This window comes from Curcuma longa, chromosome 4 (assembly GCF_044706935.1).
Source record: "Curcuma longa cultivar G26 ecotype Majalengka, Jawa Barat chromosome 4, ITB_CL_G26_1.1, whole genome shotgun sequence".
NCBI lineage: Eukaryota > Viridiplantae > Streptophyta > Magnoliopsida > Zingiberales > Zingiberaceae > Curcuma > Curcuma longa.
Window position 1 is genome coordinate 17,058,106 of NC_133864.1, and position 19,966 is coordinate 17,078,071.

Sequence of the window (19,966 nt, forward strand, 5' to 3'; positions counted from 1 at the left end):
CGAGTTGAGAAAATTTTTTTTTTTTCAAAATCTAAAATTAAAGTAGAAAATTTAATAAATTAGTGAACTTGATTCGTCTAAATCGTAATTCAAATTTGAAAATTTCAACTTTATCAGTTTAAACAGTAATCTAAACTTAAAATTTTTAATATTTTTTATATTTTGATAGGTTCGTATGTTGACCCGCCTAACTCGTAATTCGTCTTGGGTTGACAATTACTCAACCAATCAAGTTGGTAGGTTGACACGTTCTGTCTCATCATACGTTGATAAATTTCTGATGGATTGATCCATCCTGTTATAAATTGACCAGTTTAATATCTCTTCTCAATCGTCGCACGTGCGTCTAAAGTGGGAATTGAACCCTTGGAACTTTGGAGAAATTCCTAACCGCATGTCACCATGCCACACCCTCGAGGCGTGTCCATCCTAACAGATTCTTCCCTTGGGTGAATTATCCCATAAAGCACGTATTATTGTTATATATATGAATTAAATCCACAATGAGGAGAAATAATTATATAGATAAATAATTGCATATTCTAAAACATAATATTTAAATGACATTTGTGATCTAATTGTCCAACAAACTTATTGGGAACTCATTTAAACGGATTTCAATTTATGTTAACATTTAGAAAGAGCATTTGGAAGACATAGAAGATGTAAAAGGATTTAAAATGCTCAAATTTAATATCTTTTTTTTTTCTTCTGCAAAAAAAAAAAAAATCATTCCAAACTATCATTTTGGAAGTTCAGCTCAATGCAATACAAGTCGGCCTCTCCCAAGTTTGGAATGCAAGCGTCAATTTTGTCATGCGAAACTTTGAGATGAGACATAAACCTGTATATATCCTTTGATGTACACCTAACATCTACAAAAGAATCCCATAAAATAATCTAAGTGTCCCAACTTCGCTTAACTAAACTCGGAGGTAGACAGTCTTCCCAGCCTGATGGCCATTCTTCCGTGCAATAGAAGCAAGCAGATTGATGCCCATTCTAAGGAAATTGAGAAAGATCAAAGCACAGACCCCTCCATAAACAACCAAATCAAGTAAGCTCCCAACTCCCATCAACAGGTCAATTGAGTTCTCTGCAACAAACACCCAGCTGACACCTTCCACTGCCAACCTGATCGCCGAGCTCAACCTTTCCTCCCCAAAGACCCTGCAAACCATCCTGGAACAAACAGCAATGGCAGTCGGCACTGTGGCCTTCGACCAGCCCCTGTAGCCCGAAAGGCTCCCGCTGAGGACCAATGCATGCTTGCGGCACACGCATGAGGCGCAGAGGCCAGAGAATGTGGACTCCCTCAGAGCTGCCAGCCCTGTGTAGTAAGCCACCAGGATCGAGTCCAGGTGCAGACTTGCATGCAGAATCCCTGAAACTGTTGATGCTTCGAGCACCGAATACTTCAAGTCGCTCTCATCTCTGTTTCTGAAAGCCAGAACTGAAATGTAGACAAGTTGGAGGAGAGCTGGGCCTAGGCGTGAGAGGGGGAAGATGGTGTTTATCCTCTGTCCATTTGCCAAGATTAGGACAACAAGAGGGAGTGCAATTGGACCTGAAGGCAGCAGATGCCTTCTCTTCAATCTTCCGATACTGAGATCAGCTGCCGAGGTTGGTCTCTGGCTGAAATCTAGAAGAGTGAAGACAGTGGCAGAGATGAACGACATAAGGATGAAGAGGAGCACAAGAAAGTCGACGATCGGAGGGTAGTCTTCCTTGTAAGTGCTGTCGCAGAAGTAATGGTAAGGGCAGTTGATGAGATCTGTGGTTTCTTCAACCTGCCACCTCGTGCACTTAAAGAACAGCTTCTGTAATTTCTTCATACTTTGCACTCTATGAAAGTGAACTGGTTCATTGATGAAAGAACTTGTAAATCTTAAGTCTTATAAGTTTTATAAATCGGATAAAAATTTTGATAATTAAAAAATACAAATAAATAATGATATAGTTTTAACGAAATATAATTTAATATATTAATTGTGAAAAAAAATGACAAATAACCTGATTGAAGAGTCATTGTCTTTGTCCTGTAACGTTGATTGCTCGATCCCAATGGAAAAAAATGAAACGGAAGCAAGAGAGTGATCTTCGAAGAGAATTAATTAAGATGACAACGCTGTAACCCCTTCGTCAATGGGAAACGAAGACGAGATGCTAATTGTCTTAAACCCTCAGGTATTAAACCTCATATATAGTAATCCAATCCGTTATCAGCTAATAAATAATAACGGAACAGATTAACCTATTTTATATATTTAATCTCTATTCGATAATACCGAAACAGGCTAACGGATTCAACATATTTAATCCATATCGAATAATATTGGAACAGACTAACAGATTTTATATATTTAATTCACATCCAATAATTCAAAATCTGATAAACCTTAGTTAGATTACTTAAATGAGTTCGGTTTATATTACTTAAAAAATAACCAGCATTAGCAACGGAATATTCCGTCGCTAAAACACATTAACGACGGAATAGCAACGAAATTTTTTCGTCGTTTTTTTAGTCGCTGAAGTCATCTTTGCAACGAAATTTTAATTTCCATCGCTAATTAGCGACAGAATTTTAAATTTTAATTTTAATCCGTTGCTAAAGTTAGCGACGGAACGTTTTAATTCGTCGCTAACTTTAGCGACGGAACGTTATATTTCCGTCGCTATATTTACGATGGAATCCTAGTTCCGTCACTAAAAAGGCAAACGGAAACACTGTTCCTTCAGTATTTTAGCGACGGAAAATTATAATTCCGTCACTAATTAACGACTAAATAATAATTTTTCATCGATAAATAAAAAATATTTTAAAAAATACAAAATATTAGCGATGGATTTTTATACTTCCGTCATTAATTAGCAATGAAATTATAATTTTTCTTCGCTAATATTCTATATTTTTTTAAAATATTTTTTTTATTTATCTGAAATCTCTGTTTACATAATTTAAATTACTTTTATATACTTAGACTTTATATCAATAACATTTAAACTTAAATTAAACATTCAGTTTGAGTTTAATTAATTCCGTCCTTTCATGTATCTCCAACTCTAAGTTTTTTGTTCGCTTCTCTCCCCTTCGACCGCTCGAATGTAAAATGAAACAAAACCCTAAAACTGCCGACCGAGGATTTCTATTTATACCTAGGGTTTGGTTTTTTTTTTCAAAAACACGCGCATATTTTAAATAATATAGAAATAAAATTCAGCCATTCTATGTGAAAAGGATAAATTAAAAAAAAACTGATAAATTTTTAGGATTATTATTATTTATTAGGATTTTAAATGAATCCAAATGTTCATAAATTAATTTGATGTTTTAAATTTATTTATATTCATTCAATATACAATAAATTTAAATAATTTATTAAATTAAATAAATAAATTTAAATATATATGTGCTCAGTTTATTTATGTTATGAATAATATTCATAAATAATACTCGTGAATTATGTTGATCAATAAAATTTACTATACTAAAGACAAACTTGTATTATCATCATGCTAAATAAACAAAAATACTTTTAAAATAAATAAATTTATATTATCCAACTTAATAATCAAACAAATAAATTAAAAATATAAAATTTTAAAACAATTAAAAAAATTTAAATTAAGAGCTTTATAACATCTAAATGAACGAAACTCAAACCAAGCTTGAATTAAACTCAAGCTCAAAAAATAAATCATGCCAAACTTGAATAATTATTTCAACAGTTTGATTTATTTTAAATTTATTTTAACTTAACTTGATTATCTTATTAAATAAATTTAAAAATCACATAGCTCGGTTTGTTTATCATCCTAATTATTATAAAGAAGAAATTAAACAATTTTGATAAATTAAAGTTTTAGAAAAAAATTAGTTTTTGTTTCAGAGAAAAATATATATTTATTAGGATAAAAGTTATTAATGGAGAGAACCTTTCCATTTTCTCAATTAGCACGAGGAATTACTAATAAGATATAGTCGTTTGACACTAATTAAGATGTACATTATTATTCTTTAATAGGCAATCAATACACTTCTAATGAGGAGCTTTTGCTCCTCAATCAATTTTGGACTAATTCAATCTCATTGACACCATTTCATAAAAAAATTGATTTAATATGCTTATATATCATCCAAATAGAGATGCTAAATTAATTTATTTTGGCATATCATTTCATTTTATACGTCTTAAAAAATATCTTAATTTTAATCTACTAACATTGATGCATCAAAATTAAAGTTATGCACTTTTAGATTAATCAAAATCAAATCACTATAATTTTCAACATTAGTTTTTCATTCATTCATTCAAAAAGTTACTTAAGAAACAACTCATCCATATCTCTATTCGATCACTTAGTTATGAAAATTAATTTTTATCGAAATGTTGTTTAGCCTTGTCCATCCACTTATCTTCTTGGTTGAATGAAACCTAAGGTCCTCTTCACAAATGCCTTCTTTGAAGTGTCCATCCTAACCATGTTTTTTTTTTAGATATTCGGATGTTACAATCCTGACTAATCCTGAAACTAATCTTGAAATAGATGATCCAATCCCACATTCCATTCATGAAGTAAATTTAAAAAACATGGTAGCTGTTGACGTGACACCCATGCTCAATTGTATAGTCGTCAATTTAAATTGGATTCATCAGATTGATCCGCTCCGCCAAACAATTTATGAGGGGTGAATTGAAATTTTATCAACTCATCTTAAGGTAAGTTCAAATGGGTCGATCCGTCTAAGCCCGCAACTTATGTGGGTTGGCCCGTGACGGACTTAGGTTGGCCCAGGTTGAGAAAATTTATTTTTTTCTTCAAAATTTAAAATTAAAATAGAAAACTAAATAGACTAGTGGACTTGATTCGTCTATACCACAATTTAAACTTAAAAATTTTAACTTTACCAATTTAAACGGTAATTTAAATTTAAAATTTTTAATATTTTTTATATTTTGACAGGTCCGTGGGTTGGCTCACCTAATCGCAATCCGTCTTGAATTGTGTTGAAAGATTTTTCAATCCGTCAAGTTGGTGGGCCGGCCTGTCACGCCCTGTCATATGATGAATTTCTAATGGATTAATTTATCCCACTATGAATTGACCCGTTTGATAGATTCTACTCAATCGTCGCAAGTGTGGCTTACGTGGAAATTGAACCCTTGCAGCTTGGGAGACATGCCCAACCGCTTGTTACCAAGCGACACCCTCGGGGCGTCGCCATCCGAATCACTGATTCTTCCCTTCGGTGAATCTCTCCCATAAAGTATGTATTATTGTTATATATATATGAATTAAATCCACAATGAGGAGAAATAATTATAGAAATAATTACATATTCTAAAACATAATATTTAAATGACTATTCCAATTTGTGATCTAATTATCCAACAAACTTATTGGGAACTCATTTAAATGGATTTCAATTTATGTTAATATTTAGAAAGAGCATTTGGAGGACATAGAAGAGGTAAAAGGATTGAAAATGCTCAAATTTAATATCGTCAATAAGGTATGAAATACTTCTGGTTGACAGATGCATCTTTAAAGAACAACTTCAGGACCATTCCAATTCCAAACTATCATTTTGGAAGTTCAGCGCTATGCAACAGAAGTCGACCTCTCCCAAGTTTGGAATGCAAGTGTCATGGAGTTATAGTTTGCGATGAACAATCTTATTGTGTATTAGATATTGAAACGTCGAAGATCAAATTCCGAGTGCGTCCACAAATCGGCCTGACTCGCTTAAAGCACATGTCTAACCAAGGAGTGGAGGGTTACTATTGATTTCTTCGATAGTAGTAGGAACTAAGTAGCACATATTTTGTCATGCGAAACTTTGAGATGAGACATAAACGTGTATGGATGAATATCCTTTGATGTACACCTAACATCTATAAAAGAATCCCGTAAAATAATTCAAGTGTCCCAGCTTCGCTTAACTAAGCTTGGAGGTAGACAGTCTTGCCTTCTAGTTCGCCTACCACAATAAAATTGCCAACTCACTGTTGCATCTCCACATCATGACACCAGAAAGCCTTCTTCTTCCCAGCCTGATGGCCATTCTTCCGTGCAATAGAAGCAAGCAGATTGATGCCCATTCTAAGGAAATTGAGAAGGATCAAAGCACAGACCCCTCCATAAACAACCAAATCAAGTAAGCTCCCAACTCCCATCAACAAGTCAATTGAGTTCTCTGCAACAAACACCCAGCTTACACCTTCCACTGCCAACCTGATCGCCGAGCTCAACCTTTCCTCCCCAAAGACCCTGCAAACCATCCTGGAACAAACAGCAATGGCTGTCAACACTGTGGCCTTCGACCAGCCCCTGTAGCCCGAAAGGCTCCCGCCGAGGACCAATGCATCCTTACGGCACACACATGAGGCGCAGAGGCCAGAGAAGGTGGACTCCCTCAGAGCCGCCAGCCCTGTGTAGTAAGCCACCAGGATTGAGTCCAGGTGCAGACTTGCATGCAGAATCCCTGAAACTGTTGATACTTCGAGCACCGAATACTTCAAGTCGCTCTCATCTCTGTTTCTGAAAGCCAGAACTGAAATGTAGACAAGTTGGAGGAGAGCTGGGCCTAGGCGTGAGAGGGGGAACATGGTGTTTATCCTCTGTCCGTTTGCCAAGATTAGGACAACAAGAGGGAGTGCAATTGGACCTGAAGGCAGCAGATGCCTTCTCTTCAATCTTCCGATACTGGGATCAGCTGCCGAGGTTGGTCTTCGGCTGATGAAATCAAGAAGAGTGAAGACAGTGGCAGAGATGAAGGACATAAGGATGAAGAGGAGCACAAGAAAGTCGACGATCGGAGGGTAGTCTTCCTTGTAAGTGCTGTCGCAGAAGTAATGGTAAGGGCAGTTGATGAGATCTGTGGTTTCTTCAACCTGCCACCTCGTGCACTTAAAGAACAGCTTCTGTAATTTCTTCATACTTTGCACTCTATGAAGGTGAACTGGTTCATTGATGAAAGAACTTGTAAATCTTAAGTCGTATAAGTTTTATAAATTGGATAAAAATTTTGATAATTAAAAATACAAATAAATAATGATCTAATTTTAACGAAATATAATTTAACTTATTAATTATGAAAAATAATGATAAATAACCTGATTGAAGAGTCATTGTCTTTGTCCTGCAACGTTGACTCCTCGATCCCTATGGAAAAAAAATGAAGCGGAAGCAACAGGGTGATCTTCGAAGAAAATTAAGATGACAGCACTGTAACTCCTTCGTCAGTGGGAAACGAAGACGAGATGCTAATTGTCCTAAATCCTCAGGGATCAAGCCACTTATATAGTAATCCAATCCGTTATCAGCTAATAAATAATAACGGAACAGATTAACCTATTTTATATATTTAATCTCTATTCGATAATACCGAAACAGACTAATAGATTCAACATATTTAATTCATATCGAATAATACCGGAACGGACTAACAGATTTTATATATTTAATTTACATCCAATAATTCAAAATCTGATAAATCTTAGTTAGATAACTTAAATTAAATGAGTTTAGTTTATATTACTTAAAAAATAACCAGCATTAGCAACGGAATATTCCATCGCTAAAATACACTAACGACGGAATAGCGACGAAATTTTTTCATCACTTTTTTTTAGTGCTGAAGTCATCTTTGCGACGAAATTTTAATTTCTATCGCTAATTAGCGACATAATATTTTAATCCGTTGCTAAAGTTAGCGATGGAACGTTTTAATCCGTCGCTAACTTTAGCGACGCAACGTTATATTTCCATCGCTATATTTACTATGGAATCCTAATTCCGTCACTAAAAAGGCAAACGGAAACACTGTTCCTTCAGTATTTTAGCAATGAAAATTATAATTCCGTCGCTAATTAACGACGGAATAATAATTTTTCATCGATAAATAAAAAATATTTTTAAAATATAGAATATTAGCGACAGATTTTTATACTTCCGTCGTTAATTAGCGACGAAATTATAATTTTCCTTCACTAATATTCTATATTTTTTTTAAAATATTTTTTAATTTATCTGAATTCCCTATTAACATAATTTAAATTACTTTTATATACTTGGACTTTATATCAATAACATTTAAACTTAAATTAAAGATTCAGTTTGAATTTAATTAATTCCGTCCATGTATCTCCAACTCTAAGTTTTTGTTCGCTTCTCTCCCCTTCGACCGCTCGAATGTAAAATGAAACAAAACCCTAAAACTGCCGACCGAGGATTTCTATTTATACCTAGGGTTTGGTCTTTTTTTCAAAAACACACGCATATTTTAAATAATATAGAAATAAAATCCAGCCATGTGAAAAGGATAAATTAAAAAAAACTGATATAAATTTTTAGGATAATTATTATTTATTAGGATTTTAAATGAATCGAAATGTTCATAAATTAATTTGATGTTTTAAATTTATTTATATTCATTTAATATACAATAAATTTAAATAATTTATTAAATTAAATAAATTAAAATAGATATGTGCTCAGTTTATTTATGTTCGTGAATAATATTCATAAATAATATTCTGAACTATGTTCATCAATAAAATTTACTATGCTAAAGACAAACTTGTATTATCATCATGCTAAATAAACAAAAATACTTTTAAAATAAATAAATTTATATTATTCAACTTAATAATCAAACAAATAAATTAAAAAATATAAAATTTTAAAACAATTAAAACAATTTAAATTAAGAGTTTCATAACATCTAAATGAACGAAACTCAAACCAAGCTAGAATTAAACTCAAGCTCAAAATAAACCATGTCAAACTTGAATAATTATTTTAACCGTTTGATTTATTTTAAATTTATCTTATTATCTTATTAAATAAATTCAAAAATCACATAGCTTGGTTTGTTTATCATCCTAATTATTATAAAGAAGAAATTAAACAATTTTGATAAATTAAAGTTTTAGAAAAAAAAATAGTTTTTGTTTCAGAGAAAAATATATATTTATTAGGATAAAAGTTATTAATGGAGAGAACCTTTCCATTTTCTCAATTAGCACGAGGAATTACTAATTAAGATATAGTCGTTTGACACTAGATGTACATTATTATTCTTTAATAGGCAATCAATACACTTCTAATGAGGAGATTTTGCCCCTCAATCAATTTTGACTAATTCAATCTCATTGGATTTCATAAAAAAATTGATTTAATATGCTTCTATATCATCCAAATAGAGATGCTAAATTAATTTATTTTGGCATATCATTTCATTTTATACGTCTTAAAAAATATCTTAATTTTAATCTACTAACATTGATGCATCAAAATTAAAGTTATGCACTTTTAGATTAATCAAAATCAAATCACTATAATTTTCAACATTAGTTTTTCATTCATTCATTCAAAAAGTTTCTTAAGAAACAACTCATCCATATCTCTATTCGATCACTTAGTTATGAAAATTAATTTTTATCGAAATGTTGTTTAGCCTTGTCCATCCACTTATCTTCTTGGTTGAATGAAACCTAAGGTCCTCTTCACAAATGCCTTCTTTGAAGTGTCCATCCTAACCATGTTTTTCTTTTTAGATATCCGGATGTTACAATCCGACTAATCCTGAAACTAATCTTGAAATAGATTATCCAATCCCACATTCCATTCATGAAGTAAATTTAAAAAACATGGTAGCTCCTGACGTGACACCCATGCTCAATCATATAGTCGTCAATTTAGATTGGATCCATTAGATTGGCCCGTTCTGCCAAACAATTTATGAGGGTTAGATTGAAATTTTATCAACTCATCTTAAAGTAAGTTCAAATGGGTCAATCCGCCTAAGCTCGCGTGGGTTGGCCTGTGACGGGTTTAGGTTGGCCCGGGTTGAGAAAATTTATTTTTTCTTCAAAATTTAAAATTAAAATAGAAAACTAAATGGACTAGTGGACTTGATCCGTCTATACCACAATTTAAACTTAAAAATTTTAATTTTACCAAGTTAAACAGTAATTTAAATTTAAAATTTTTTATATTTTGACAGGTCTGTGGGTTGACCCACCTAATCCATAATCCGCCTTGAATTGGATTGAAGATTTTTCAACCCGCCAAGTTGGTGGGCCTGGCCCGTCACGCCCCATCATATGATAGATTTTTAATGAATTAATCTGTCCCATTATGAATTGACCTGTTTGATAGTTCTACTCAATCATGGCAAGTGCGCCTTACATGGAAATTGAACCCTTGCAGCTTGGGAGACATGCCCAACCGCTTGTCACCAAGCCACACCCTCGGGGCGTCGCCATCCTAATCACTAATTCTTCCCTTGGGTGAATCTATCCCATAAACTATGTATTATTGTTATATATATGAATTAAATCCACAATGAGGAGAAATAATTATAGATAAATAATTACATATTCTAAAACATAATATTTAAATGACTATTCCATTTGTGATCTAATTATCCAACAAACTAATTGGGAACTCATTTAAATGGATTTCAATTTATGTTAACATTTAGAAAGAGCATTTGGCGGACATAGAAGAGGTAAAAGGATTGAAAATGCTAAAAGTTAATATCGTTAATAAGGTATGAAATACTCCTGATTGACAGATGCATCTTTAAAGAACAACTTCAGGACCATTCCAAACTATCATTTTGGAAGTAATTTTGTCATGCGAAACTTTCAGATGAGACATAAACGCGTATGGATGAATATCCTTTGATGTACACCTAACATCTATAAAACAATCTCGTAAAATAATCCAAAGTGTCTAAGCTTCGCTTAACTAAACTCTGGAGGTAGACCGTCTTTCCTTCTAGTTCGCCTACCACAACAAAATTGCCAACTCACTGTTGCATCTCCACATCACGGCACCAGAAAGCCTTCTTCTTCCCAGCCTGATGACCATTCTTCCGTGCAATGGAAGCAAGCAGATTGATGCCCATTCTAAGGAAATTGAGAAAGATCAAAGCACAGACCCCTCCATAAACAACCAAATCAAATAAGCTCCCAACTCCCATCAACAGGTCAATTGAGTTCACTGCAACAAACACCCAGCTTACACCTTCCACTGCCAACCTGATCGCCGAGCTCAACCTTTCCTCCCCAAAGACCCTGCAAACCATCCTGGAACAAACAGCAATGGCAGTCGGCACTGTGGCCTTCGACCAGCCCCTGTAGCCCGAAAGGCTCCCGCCGAGGACCAATGCATGCTTGCGGCACACACATGAGGCGCAGAGGCCGGAGAATGTGGACTCCCTCAGAGCCGCCAGCCCTGTGTAGTAAGCCACCAGGATCGAGTCCAGGTGCAGACTTGCATGCAGAATCCCTGAAACTGTTGATACTTCGAGCACCGAATACTTCATGTCGCTCTCATCTCTGTTTCTGAAAGCCAGAACTGAAATGTAGACAAGTTGGAGGAGAGCTGGGCCTAGGTGTGAGAGGGGGAACATGGTGTTTATCCTCTGCCCATTTGCCAAGATTAGGACAACAAGAGGGAGTGCAATTGGACCTGAAGGCAGCAGATACCTTCTGTTCAATCTTCCAATACTGAGATCAGCTGCCGAGGTTGGTCTCCGGCTGAAATCTAGAAGAGTGAAGACGGTGGCAGAGATGAACGACATAAGGATGAAGAGGAGCACAAGAAAGTCGACGACCGGAGTGTAGTCTTCCTTGTAAGTGCTGTCGCAGAAGTAATGGTAAGGGCAGTTGATGAGATCTGTGGTTTCTTCAACCTGCCACCTCGTGCACTTAAAGAACAGCTTCTGTAATTTCTTCATACTCTGCACTCTATGAAAGTGAACCAGTTCATTGATTCATTCTTCCTTTGTTGGGGCTTTATCCTCTTCTTGCTTCCACCACCCTATCAAGTTTTTTCAGCAATTGTAGCTTGCCTTGGACCTCTTGATGTTGGTTGAGATGGAGCTTTAGCTTCAGGTGTTAAAAACCTAATGAAAAGGTCCACCTGCATACTTAGAGTGACAGATACAAAGATATGAGTGATCAAGAGTTATTTTTAGGTGGGTGGGTTAGGGAAGATGAGAAGCCTGTTTGACTTGGTTCTGAAGGGATAAGAACTCATAGTCGCAAGGTTTGGTGATGATCCATCATGAGAACAGTATGTGATTTCTTTACATAAGTTCCTAGTTGCTACTCCTGGCAAATGCAAAAGCAGGTGAGGCCTGAGGTTTTGCTCCACCAGGTATTGCCTTTTTGTGGGTCATCAGCAGATTTTTATGAAGTTAAAAGTCAACTCTGCTGCCTGTCCAGTTTTCAGTCAGAGAAAAGGTTAATGGAAAGGCAGTGGAATTGCACCAGCTTCCACAATAAACAAACAGAAGACAAGTGGAAGGAATACATCTAAAATTGATGTCAAATTGTTGCTGTTCTATAAGTTTGGCCATCAACCTCAAAGCTATCAGACTGGTTTTGGCTTCTGCTTCAGGTTTGGCAAGCAACAGAAGAGATGAGTTAGTTCATTTCTGACTCGAACGAGGAGCACAAACCAAGGTTAAACTATCATATTCTAGTATTTAAGAAGTACTTTATAGGAAGCATCTTGTCGTCTATTAATTAACAAGTTTCAGGTACTAACCTAATCATAAAAAAAAAAAATTCTGATACGGTTGCAGCAAACTCATTCTTGATCTGGTTGCATCTAATGCTCCAATAATTCTTTTTCATTAAGCTGAAGAAACATGCAGAAAGATTATTTTTGCATCACTTTCAACTATTAGCAGTGTGGTCACTCCAAAATGTCAGCCACAACAATTTTAGGCTGCGTTTGGTTTAAGAAATACAGAAATACAGAAACAGAAATACAGAAATACAGAGACAGTAGAGACAGGGACGCATTTACAATGGTCTCCGTCGGCGGTGACCGGACGGCGGCGTGACGGTGCCGGAAAATGTCTCCATTTCTATCTGAGACGGAGACAAAAATCCTATTTCTGTCTCTGTCTCTCAAAATCAAACGGGGAAGACAGAAATCCTATTTCTGTCTCTGTATTTGTGTCCCTGTCTCCAGAAACAAACGCAGCCTAAAGGTTTTGCCTTTGTACTCAGATATGCAGTATGTTAGCATGGCTTGTAAACTGAACCCAAAAGGAATATTATATCTAAGTAATTACGAGAAATTTTTACAAATTGATAATTGATGAAATAAGGACAAAAAAAAACAAGCCCATTTGCTCTTATCCGATCCCTATATGATTAAACCAATGCACATACCTTTCATAAACATTTATCCTGCCAACCAGCTAAAAATTTGACCAAGAATTTTGTGCACAAACTCAATAATAAAAGTAGTAGGATCGTAGCAAAGAATATTGTTAGTTGAAGCTAGAAATGCCCACAATGAAGAAAAGAAAATAGGCTCCCGACAAAGGGTAAGAGAACATGCGATAAGCGAACATCACCTTTTATCCATCAGTGAAAAGGGTTATTGAACAAAGAGAAGAGAATGCAGATTGCAGATACAGATTTTAAAAAATGTTCCTACCTAAAATAGGTCATTGACAACCCTGTAAGTAGATTCCGGAAACAAATTAGGCATGCATGCAATTTCAGCAAAGCATAATCTTCAGCATTTTTCATTGATGCAAACTATTTGATACATGAACAGGCATAATCAGCATTAATGAACTATGACTAAAACAATATTGCTGATGAATGCTACAAGTAATAATATTAGGAAGCATCTTATAGTAAACTGAAAAGCATCTGGAGTAGGTATACATCAAGGTCATCCTCCTATACAATTTCCACACCAAATTTTTTGAAGACTAAATAAGAAGGCATCAGTACCTGTGTTAACACAGACAAGTGAGAAATCACTCTCTAATCCATTTTCATCTGATGGATTGAATGATTATGATAATATTCATTCCCAAAGCAACAATATGTAAGTGTTCTATAAAATAAATCTGAATGGAACAAAAAAACCGGAACCAAAAAACTTGAAATATTTAATTCTAATCTTAGGAACTGAACCAAAGTATTATAGAAACTGAACTAAGAAAGTTATAATATCTTAATTTACTATAGTTTGGTTATGTTTGGATAGTAACATATATATAATCTTAATTAGTTTTTCCATTGACTGTTAATGACAATAAATCATTTAGATTAACAAACAGAATTAAAAATAATACAATTTCAGTCCTTTAGTTAGATTTAGTTGGCAGTCTGTAGAAACCACCCAAGAAGAAAACTCTGAAGCTGACCACTGGAATTTCTTTTCCAGAAGAAACCAAACAAAAACAAAAATTAGAATGTGTCACAATTCAGTTTTAAATGAACAAAAAATACCGCAATCAAAATTCTTTTAGACAGTGACCAGCAAAAAACATATTTGTACACTTCTATTTCCCAGACCAATAAATACAGAGTACGTATTGTCAAAGGTAAATGGATGGAAATAGTAGTCATGAGTCCAATTGACAGCCAGATACAATTTAAGTACAAGAAAAGAGAACTGGAAAAGAATTGGGTAGAATATGTTCAAAATTGGACAAAAGGTACACTGACAGCCTATCCAAATACCCCAGGATGGAAAGAGTGGGAATGAAATTGACAGTGGTTCAAAGAGCATCTAAATACAATAATATTGCATAATCATTGTTAGTTCTATAGTCGAGCCGAGCCAAGCCAAACTTTGTGTTGTTCAAGCTTATTTAATAAGGTAACCGAGCTAAACCAAACAGAGCCGATCATTGAAACGATTATTCATGTTTGGTTTGGTTTCTTTTTTACGAGTTTGAGCTTAAGCTTGATTCAAGCTTGGTTCATTATATGTCATCAAACTCTTAATTCAACAAACTTTTGCCTTTTTAACCTTGTCTGGTTAGTTAGTAAGCTTGATACTGCAAATTTGTTTGTTTGTTTTGAGAGCTTTGTTTATTTAAAAGTTTAATAAGAGCTTTGTTGATGAACACAATTCACAAGTTTTGTTTGTGGACATTGTTCATTAACATTATTCATGTAATCTCTGTTCATGGACATTAATAAGCTGAACACATATGTGTTCAAACTTGTTAATTTAGTTTAATAAATTGTTCAAGCTTGTTCATTCAATTGACCTTGTATATTGAACGAATATAATCAAACTTTTACCAAGCCAAACACAAAGCTTGTTTACGAATGTTTGTTCATTTACAGCCCTAATCACTGCCAATGATACACTTAAGCAATAACGAATCAATTTGTCTAGACTAATTGAAGGGAAGAAATATTTCTTAGTTAAGCATGTTTAGTCAGCAAGAGGAATCAAAGATAAAAAAAACAAGAAATATTTCAAACTGGCTTAAACAAACACAGGAAGGATTAGTCAAACCATAATCCATTATTTTTATCTTACTGCCAGTATCTGGACTTGATAAAAAAAAATACTTAGGTAGACTAATCTCACCTATATAGGAATAAAGACACAAGCTGTAATGCATTCAAGCAGGGACAGAGCAAGAACAATTTTACATTTATTGAGCAAAGCGCTTGAATGTAGTAAATACATAACACAAGGGAAAAACAAGATTTGTCAAGTGTCAATCATGACATTCTACAAGCATACTGTAGCAGTATAATGAACACACCTACGTAAACAGGTCTTATGACCCCCAAGGCAAGGAATTACTTAATAGAATCAGTTCATATTGATCAAAAGAATGAAAGTGAGAGCTTTTTTGTGTTTTGCTTTGCTAAACAACTATCACAATCCAAAAGGCTTCCTACTCACATCAGAGAAATTAAAGAACAGCTAAAGAATTTACAACAGTAGCAAAATGAAACTAAAGATACAACGTGCAATGATACAGTTGTTGAGTATCACAGCAAGGATTATGTTTGATAGAAAATAGTATTGCAGCAGGATTTATATTTGGTCGAAAATAGTATTACAGCAGACACTGTTCAATTGAAAACAGTTCAAGTTGATCTCTAATTCTTCCACACTGCAAGCAATATCTCACTCTAAAATAAAAATAGAACGACAGCTTCATTAATGCAGCGAGCACTGCTCTATCCATATTGCAAGACTTTGAATGGGAACCCATCTAAAGCAGTCCTTCTCTAACGAGATAGAATCATGAGATGCCAAATTTTGTAAAAAATTCAGATACCAACATGTGGGAGACAGTTCGATGGGTCTTCGTCATCACAAGTACAACAAAGACAATTTGACTGAAGTCTGAGATGAATTATATAATCAACAAAATCACACAGACAATAACATTATAGCAACTGAGCAGATCTAGTGTTAAGAAGTAGTGCAGAATATCAAAGGATCCCATGTAACTGAACATCCAAATAGCCTAAACATAAACGAATCCGCAACAATATGCAATTAATCCAGCACAGAAAACAGGCAACTCATCTTAGTTCCGACGGCCTCCGTACCCACCGGGCCGGGTCGGGTATGCCTGGGCCGCCGGAGCTTCTGCCTGCTTCTCGACTCCTGGGAGGTCAACCATGCCGAGTGAAGCAAGCATATCTATTGTCTCCTTGTCGACGACAATCTGGTCGACCTTGATGGCCGACTCGTCGGGAACGAAGTCCATGCGACGCTCGCGCTCCTCCTCCTGCAGCTTGAGGGAGATGCCGCGGACGGGGCCGCGCTGGATACGGCGCATGAGGTGGGTGGAGAACCCCGCGATCTTGTTGCGGAGACGCTTCGAAGGGATAATGGCGACCTCCTCCAGGATCTTCTTGTTGGTATGGAAGTCGAGAGTCATCCGCGAGTAGTAACGCTCGATTACCTGCCGGGACGATTTCTTCACCGTCTTCGTTCGAACGCGGCCCATCTCGGCGTTCGCTTTCTCCGATGACCTTCGAGGTGCGCCGGTGCAATCGATTGGATCGACGGCGGAAGGCGTGATATTATATAGTAAACCCGGGATTAGATTTAGGGCATACGTGCCCTGTGTGTGTTTTTTTTTTAATTTTAAAAATAAAAAATATGTTTTGAATAATAACGGAAAATTTGCTTTGATAAAGTTTTTTTCTTTACAAAAAAGGTCAGTAATGGGCTTTAAAAATAATTAATTAATTATAAAATTTAAATTGTTTAGGATTTTAAAATTAATTAATTAATTATAAAAACAAAATATAAGGAAGGCCACAAATGAATCAAATGTCCACGGGTAAATTTGAGTTGATAAAAACTTATTTTATATTTATTCAATATATATATATATAATTAATTAAATGAATAAATTTTAATTCTTAAAAAATTATTAAATTAAATTAATAAGGTTGAATAGATACGTATTTAATTGGTTAACGTTCATAAATAAAAATTATGATTTATTTTTATATATACACTAAGTATTCAATGATTAATCTTTGAATAAATGGTTCGATCAATTATCAAATAAATTTAAAAAATAAAAATAATTCTTGATATAATTATTATTTATTCAAATATCACATGCATACGTGTTAATTTTGAATCTTGATTATTTGAAAAAAAAAACAGTCTATCTCTTACTCATATATTATATTTGGAAGGGTAATTTTGATATGTTTATAAATAATATTTGTGATTATCAAATTATATTTATCAATAAAATTTTTAACAAACTGATATATAAATATTTGTTTTTTAAAAATAAATAAATAAATTTTAATTGATCAAATAAATTTAAAATAATATAATTTTTAAATAATTAAATAAATTATAATTAACATTGAAATCAAAATTCAAAAATTAAAAAAAATAACTCCAAGTTCTTTTTCTATCAATTAATAAATTTTTTAATTTATTTTTTCATAAATAATTTTTTTTTATGAAATGGTTCAATTATAATTTTTAATTTTATTTTTTTTAAATAATCATGAAACCGTTAAAGAAAAAAATTCAAAAAAAGAAAAACAAATTCAAAATAAATTTAATAATTAATTTAATAATTTAATTTATTTTAACTCAAATAAATTTAAATCATAAAATTTTTTGCTTTATGTTTTGAATTCGTCTGTCGGAGTAAACAAGGCATTACTGAAGCGTGCCTCAAACGAAAGGAGCTTTTATTGTCAATCTCCTCCTCTGTATATCCGCCCCTCCTTTCTCTCCTCCCTCCTCTCTCCCCTTCCCATTCCACCTCCACGGCCTGCTCCTTCTCCTCCTGCTCTTTCTTTCAGCTGCTACGGATTTTTTTCCCCCACCGGCCGATCGAGGACGATGGATCAGGAGCAGCATTAATGAAGGACTGCGGCGGTGGCGGAAACCACAAGGCGGCCACCGACGCCGCCAAATCTCCCTCTTCCCTTCTCTGGGGCGCCTTCGGCGCCGGTGGCCATCACCATCGCCGCCATTGTAAGACCTCGCCCCCGCAATCCTGGTACGCCAGGGACTGCAAGCCGTACTTCCTCTTCCACCGCCTTTTTGTTTTCCTCCTCTTTCTTCTCCTCTTGTACTTCTTCTACACCTACAGCCTCCTCTCCTCCTCCCCCTTGCCTTCCTGCGACGACGATGCCGTCGTCCGCCTCTCCAACTTCAGCACCGATATTGCCAACCGTACCTTCGCCAGATCGTCCTCTTCGCCGCCCGCGTCTCGGCCCCAGTCCACTGCGACGGACCTGCAGCACATTGTGTTCGGCATCGCCGCCTCCGCCAAGCTGTGGGAGAAGCGCAAGGCCTACATCAAGGTCTGGTGGCGGCCGCGGCAGATGCGCGGCTTTGTCTGGCTCGACAAGGCGGTGAAGGAGATGAAAGCCAAGGATCCCACTCTCCCGGACCTCAAAATCTCCGGCGACACCTCTCGCTTCCCTTACACGCATCGGAAGGGCGACCGCTCCGCCATCCGCATCTCCCGCATCGTCTCGGAGACATTCCGCCTCGGTCTCCCCAATGTGCGCTGGTTCGTCATGGGGGATGATGATACAGTGTTCCTCCCTGACAATCTCGCCCGCGTCCTCTCTCGATTCGACCACCGGCAACCCTATTACATCGGCTCCCTTTCCGAGTCCCATCTCCAGAACATTTTCTTCTCCTACAGCATGGCCTACGGGGGAGGCGGGTTCGCCATCAGCGCCCCTCTCGCTGCCTCTCTCGCCAGAGTCCAGGACCGCTGCCTCCGTCGGTACCCGTCTCTCTACGGCAGCGACGACCGGATCCAAGCTTGCATGGCGGAGCTCGGGGTCCCCCTCACTCGGCATCCTGGTTTCCACCAGTACGACGTCTACGGAGACCTCCTCGGCCTCCTCGCCGCTCACCCCGTCACCCCGCTCCTCTCCCTGCACCACCTCGACGTCGTACAGCCTCTCTTCCCCGGGGAAACCCGGCCCGCCGCCCTCCGCCGCCTCTTCAACGGCCCCGTCCGCCTCGACTCCGCCGGGGTGATCCAGCAGTCCATTTGCTACGAGACCGAGCGTCTCTGGACGGTGTCCATCTCCTGGGGATTCGTCGTCACGGTGGTCCGCGGGGTGATGTCGCCGCGTGAAATGGAGACGCCGACGCGGACTTTCCTCAACTGGTACCGCCGTGCGGACTACACAGCCTACGCGTTCAACACCCGGCCGGTGGCGCGCAACCCGTGCCAGAAGCCGTACGTCTACTACCTCGCCTCCGCTCGCTACGACAACGCCAGCCGCACCACCGTGACGGAGTACGCGCTCCGCCGGGAGACCCGCCCGACGTGCCGATGGCGGCTGGCCGACCCGTCGGCACTCGTGGACCGCGTCGTCGTCTACAAGAAACCCGACCCCGGCCTATGGGACAGAGTACTCAAAACCTCCACGAACTCATCTCTTAATTGCCTAACACTCCTTGCGCAATCAATTACTCACCATCAATTAATGTACTGTGGCAGGCACCGAGAAGGAACTGCTGCAGGGTATTGTCGACAGCGAAGGACGGGAAGAAGCGCCGGCGGATGGCGATGGAGGTAGGGACGTGCACGGCAGGCGAGATCAGTGAGATAAGCAAGCAGTGAGGTCAGTTTCCATTAGCCCATGCACCAGAGGTGCTAAGTGTAACGTACCCTGCTAAAATTCAT

The 19,966-nt window shown here is 36.7% G+C and overlaps 5 protein-coding genes across 5 annotated transcripts; 1 reads left to right on the forward strand and 4 right to left on the reverse strand.

Moving 5' to 3' along the window:
- Nucleotides 1–913: 913 nt before the first annotated feature.
- LOC141826064 (uncharacterized) lies at nucleotides 914–1,835 on the reverse strand. The gene is made up of 2 exons (XM_074713318.1): nucleotides 1,568–1,835; nucleotides 914–1,486 (listed from the first exon to the last, which is right to left on the reverse strand). Exons 1-2 carry the CDS (start codon nucleotides 1,833–1,835, stop codon nucleotides 924–926), a joined length of 831 nt encoding a protein of 276 aa, XP_074569419.1. The 3' UTR covers nucleotides 914–923.
- A 4,173-nt stretch (nucleotides 1,836–6,008) lies between these two features.
- LOC141826034 (uncharacterized) lies at nucleotides 6,009–6,944 on the reverse strand. Its single transcript, XM_074713289.1, has 2 exons — nucleotides 6,674–6,944; nucleotides 6,009–6,592 (listed from the first exon to the last, which is right to left on the reverse strand). Exons 1-2 carry the CDS (start codon nucleotides 6,942–6,944, stop codon nucleotides 6,009–6,011), a joined length of 855 nt encoding a protein of 284 aa, XP_074569390.1.
- A 3,881-nt stretch (nucleotides 6,945–10,825) lies between these two features.
- On the reverse strand, nucleotides 10,826–12,085 carry LOC141825951 (uncharacterized). The gene is made up of 2 exons (XM_074713213.1): nucleotides 11,491–12,085; nucleotides 10,826–11,409 (listed from the first exon to the last, which is right to left on the reverse strand). Exons 1-2 carry the CDS (start codon nucleotides 11,756–11,758, stop codon nucleotides 10,826–10,828), a joined length of 852 nt encoding a protein of 283 aa, XP_074569314.1. The 5' UTR covers nucleotides 11,759–12,085.
- A 4,064-nt stretch (nucleotides 12,086–16,149) lies between these two features.
- On the reverse strand, nucleotides 16,150–16,815 carry LOC141827833 (small ribosomal subunit protein eS17-like). The gene has a single exon (XM_074715162.1). It carries the CDS (start codon nucleotides 16,772–16,774, stop codon nucleotides 16,349–16,351), a length of 426 nt encoding a protein of 141 aa, XP_074571263.1. The 5' UTR covers nucleotides 16,775–16,815; the 3' UTR covers nucleotides 16,150–16,348.
- A 1,355-nt stretch (nucleotides 16,816–18,170) lies between these two features.
- LOC141828471 (uncharacterized) lies at nucleotides 18,171–19,903 on the forward strand. Its single transcript, XM_074715903.1, has 2 exons — nucleotides 18,171–19,691; nucleotides 19,781–19,903. The coding sequence occupies exons 1-2, from the start codon at nucleotides 18,171–18,173 to the stop codon at nucleotides 19,901–19,903; spliced, it is 1,644 nt and encodes a 547-aa protein (XP_074572004.1).
- Nucleotides 19,904–19,966: the final 63 nt, after the last annotated feature.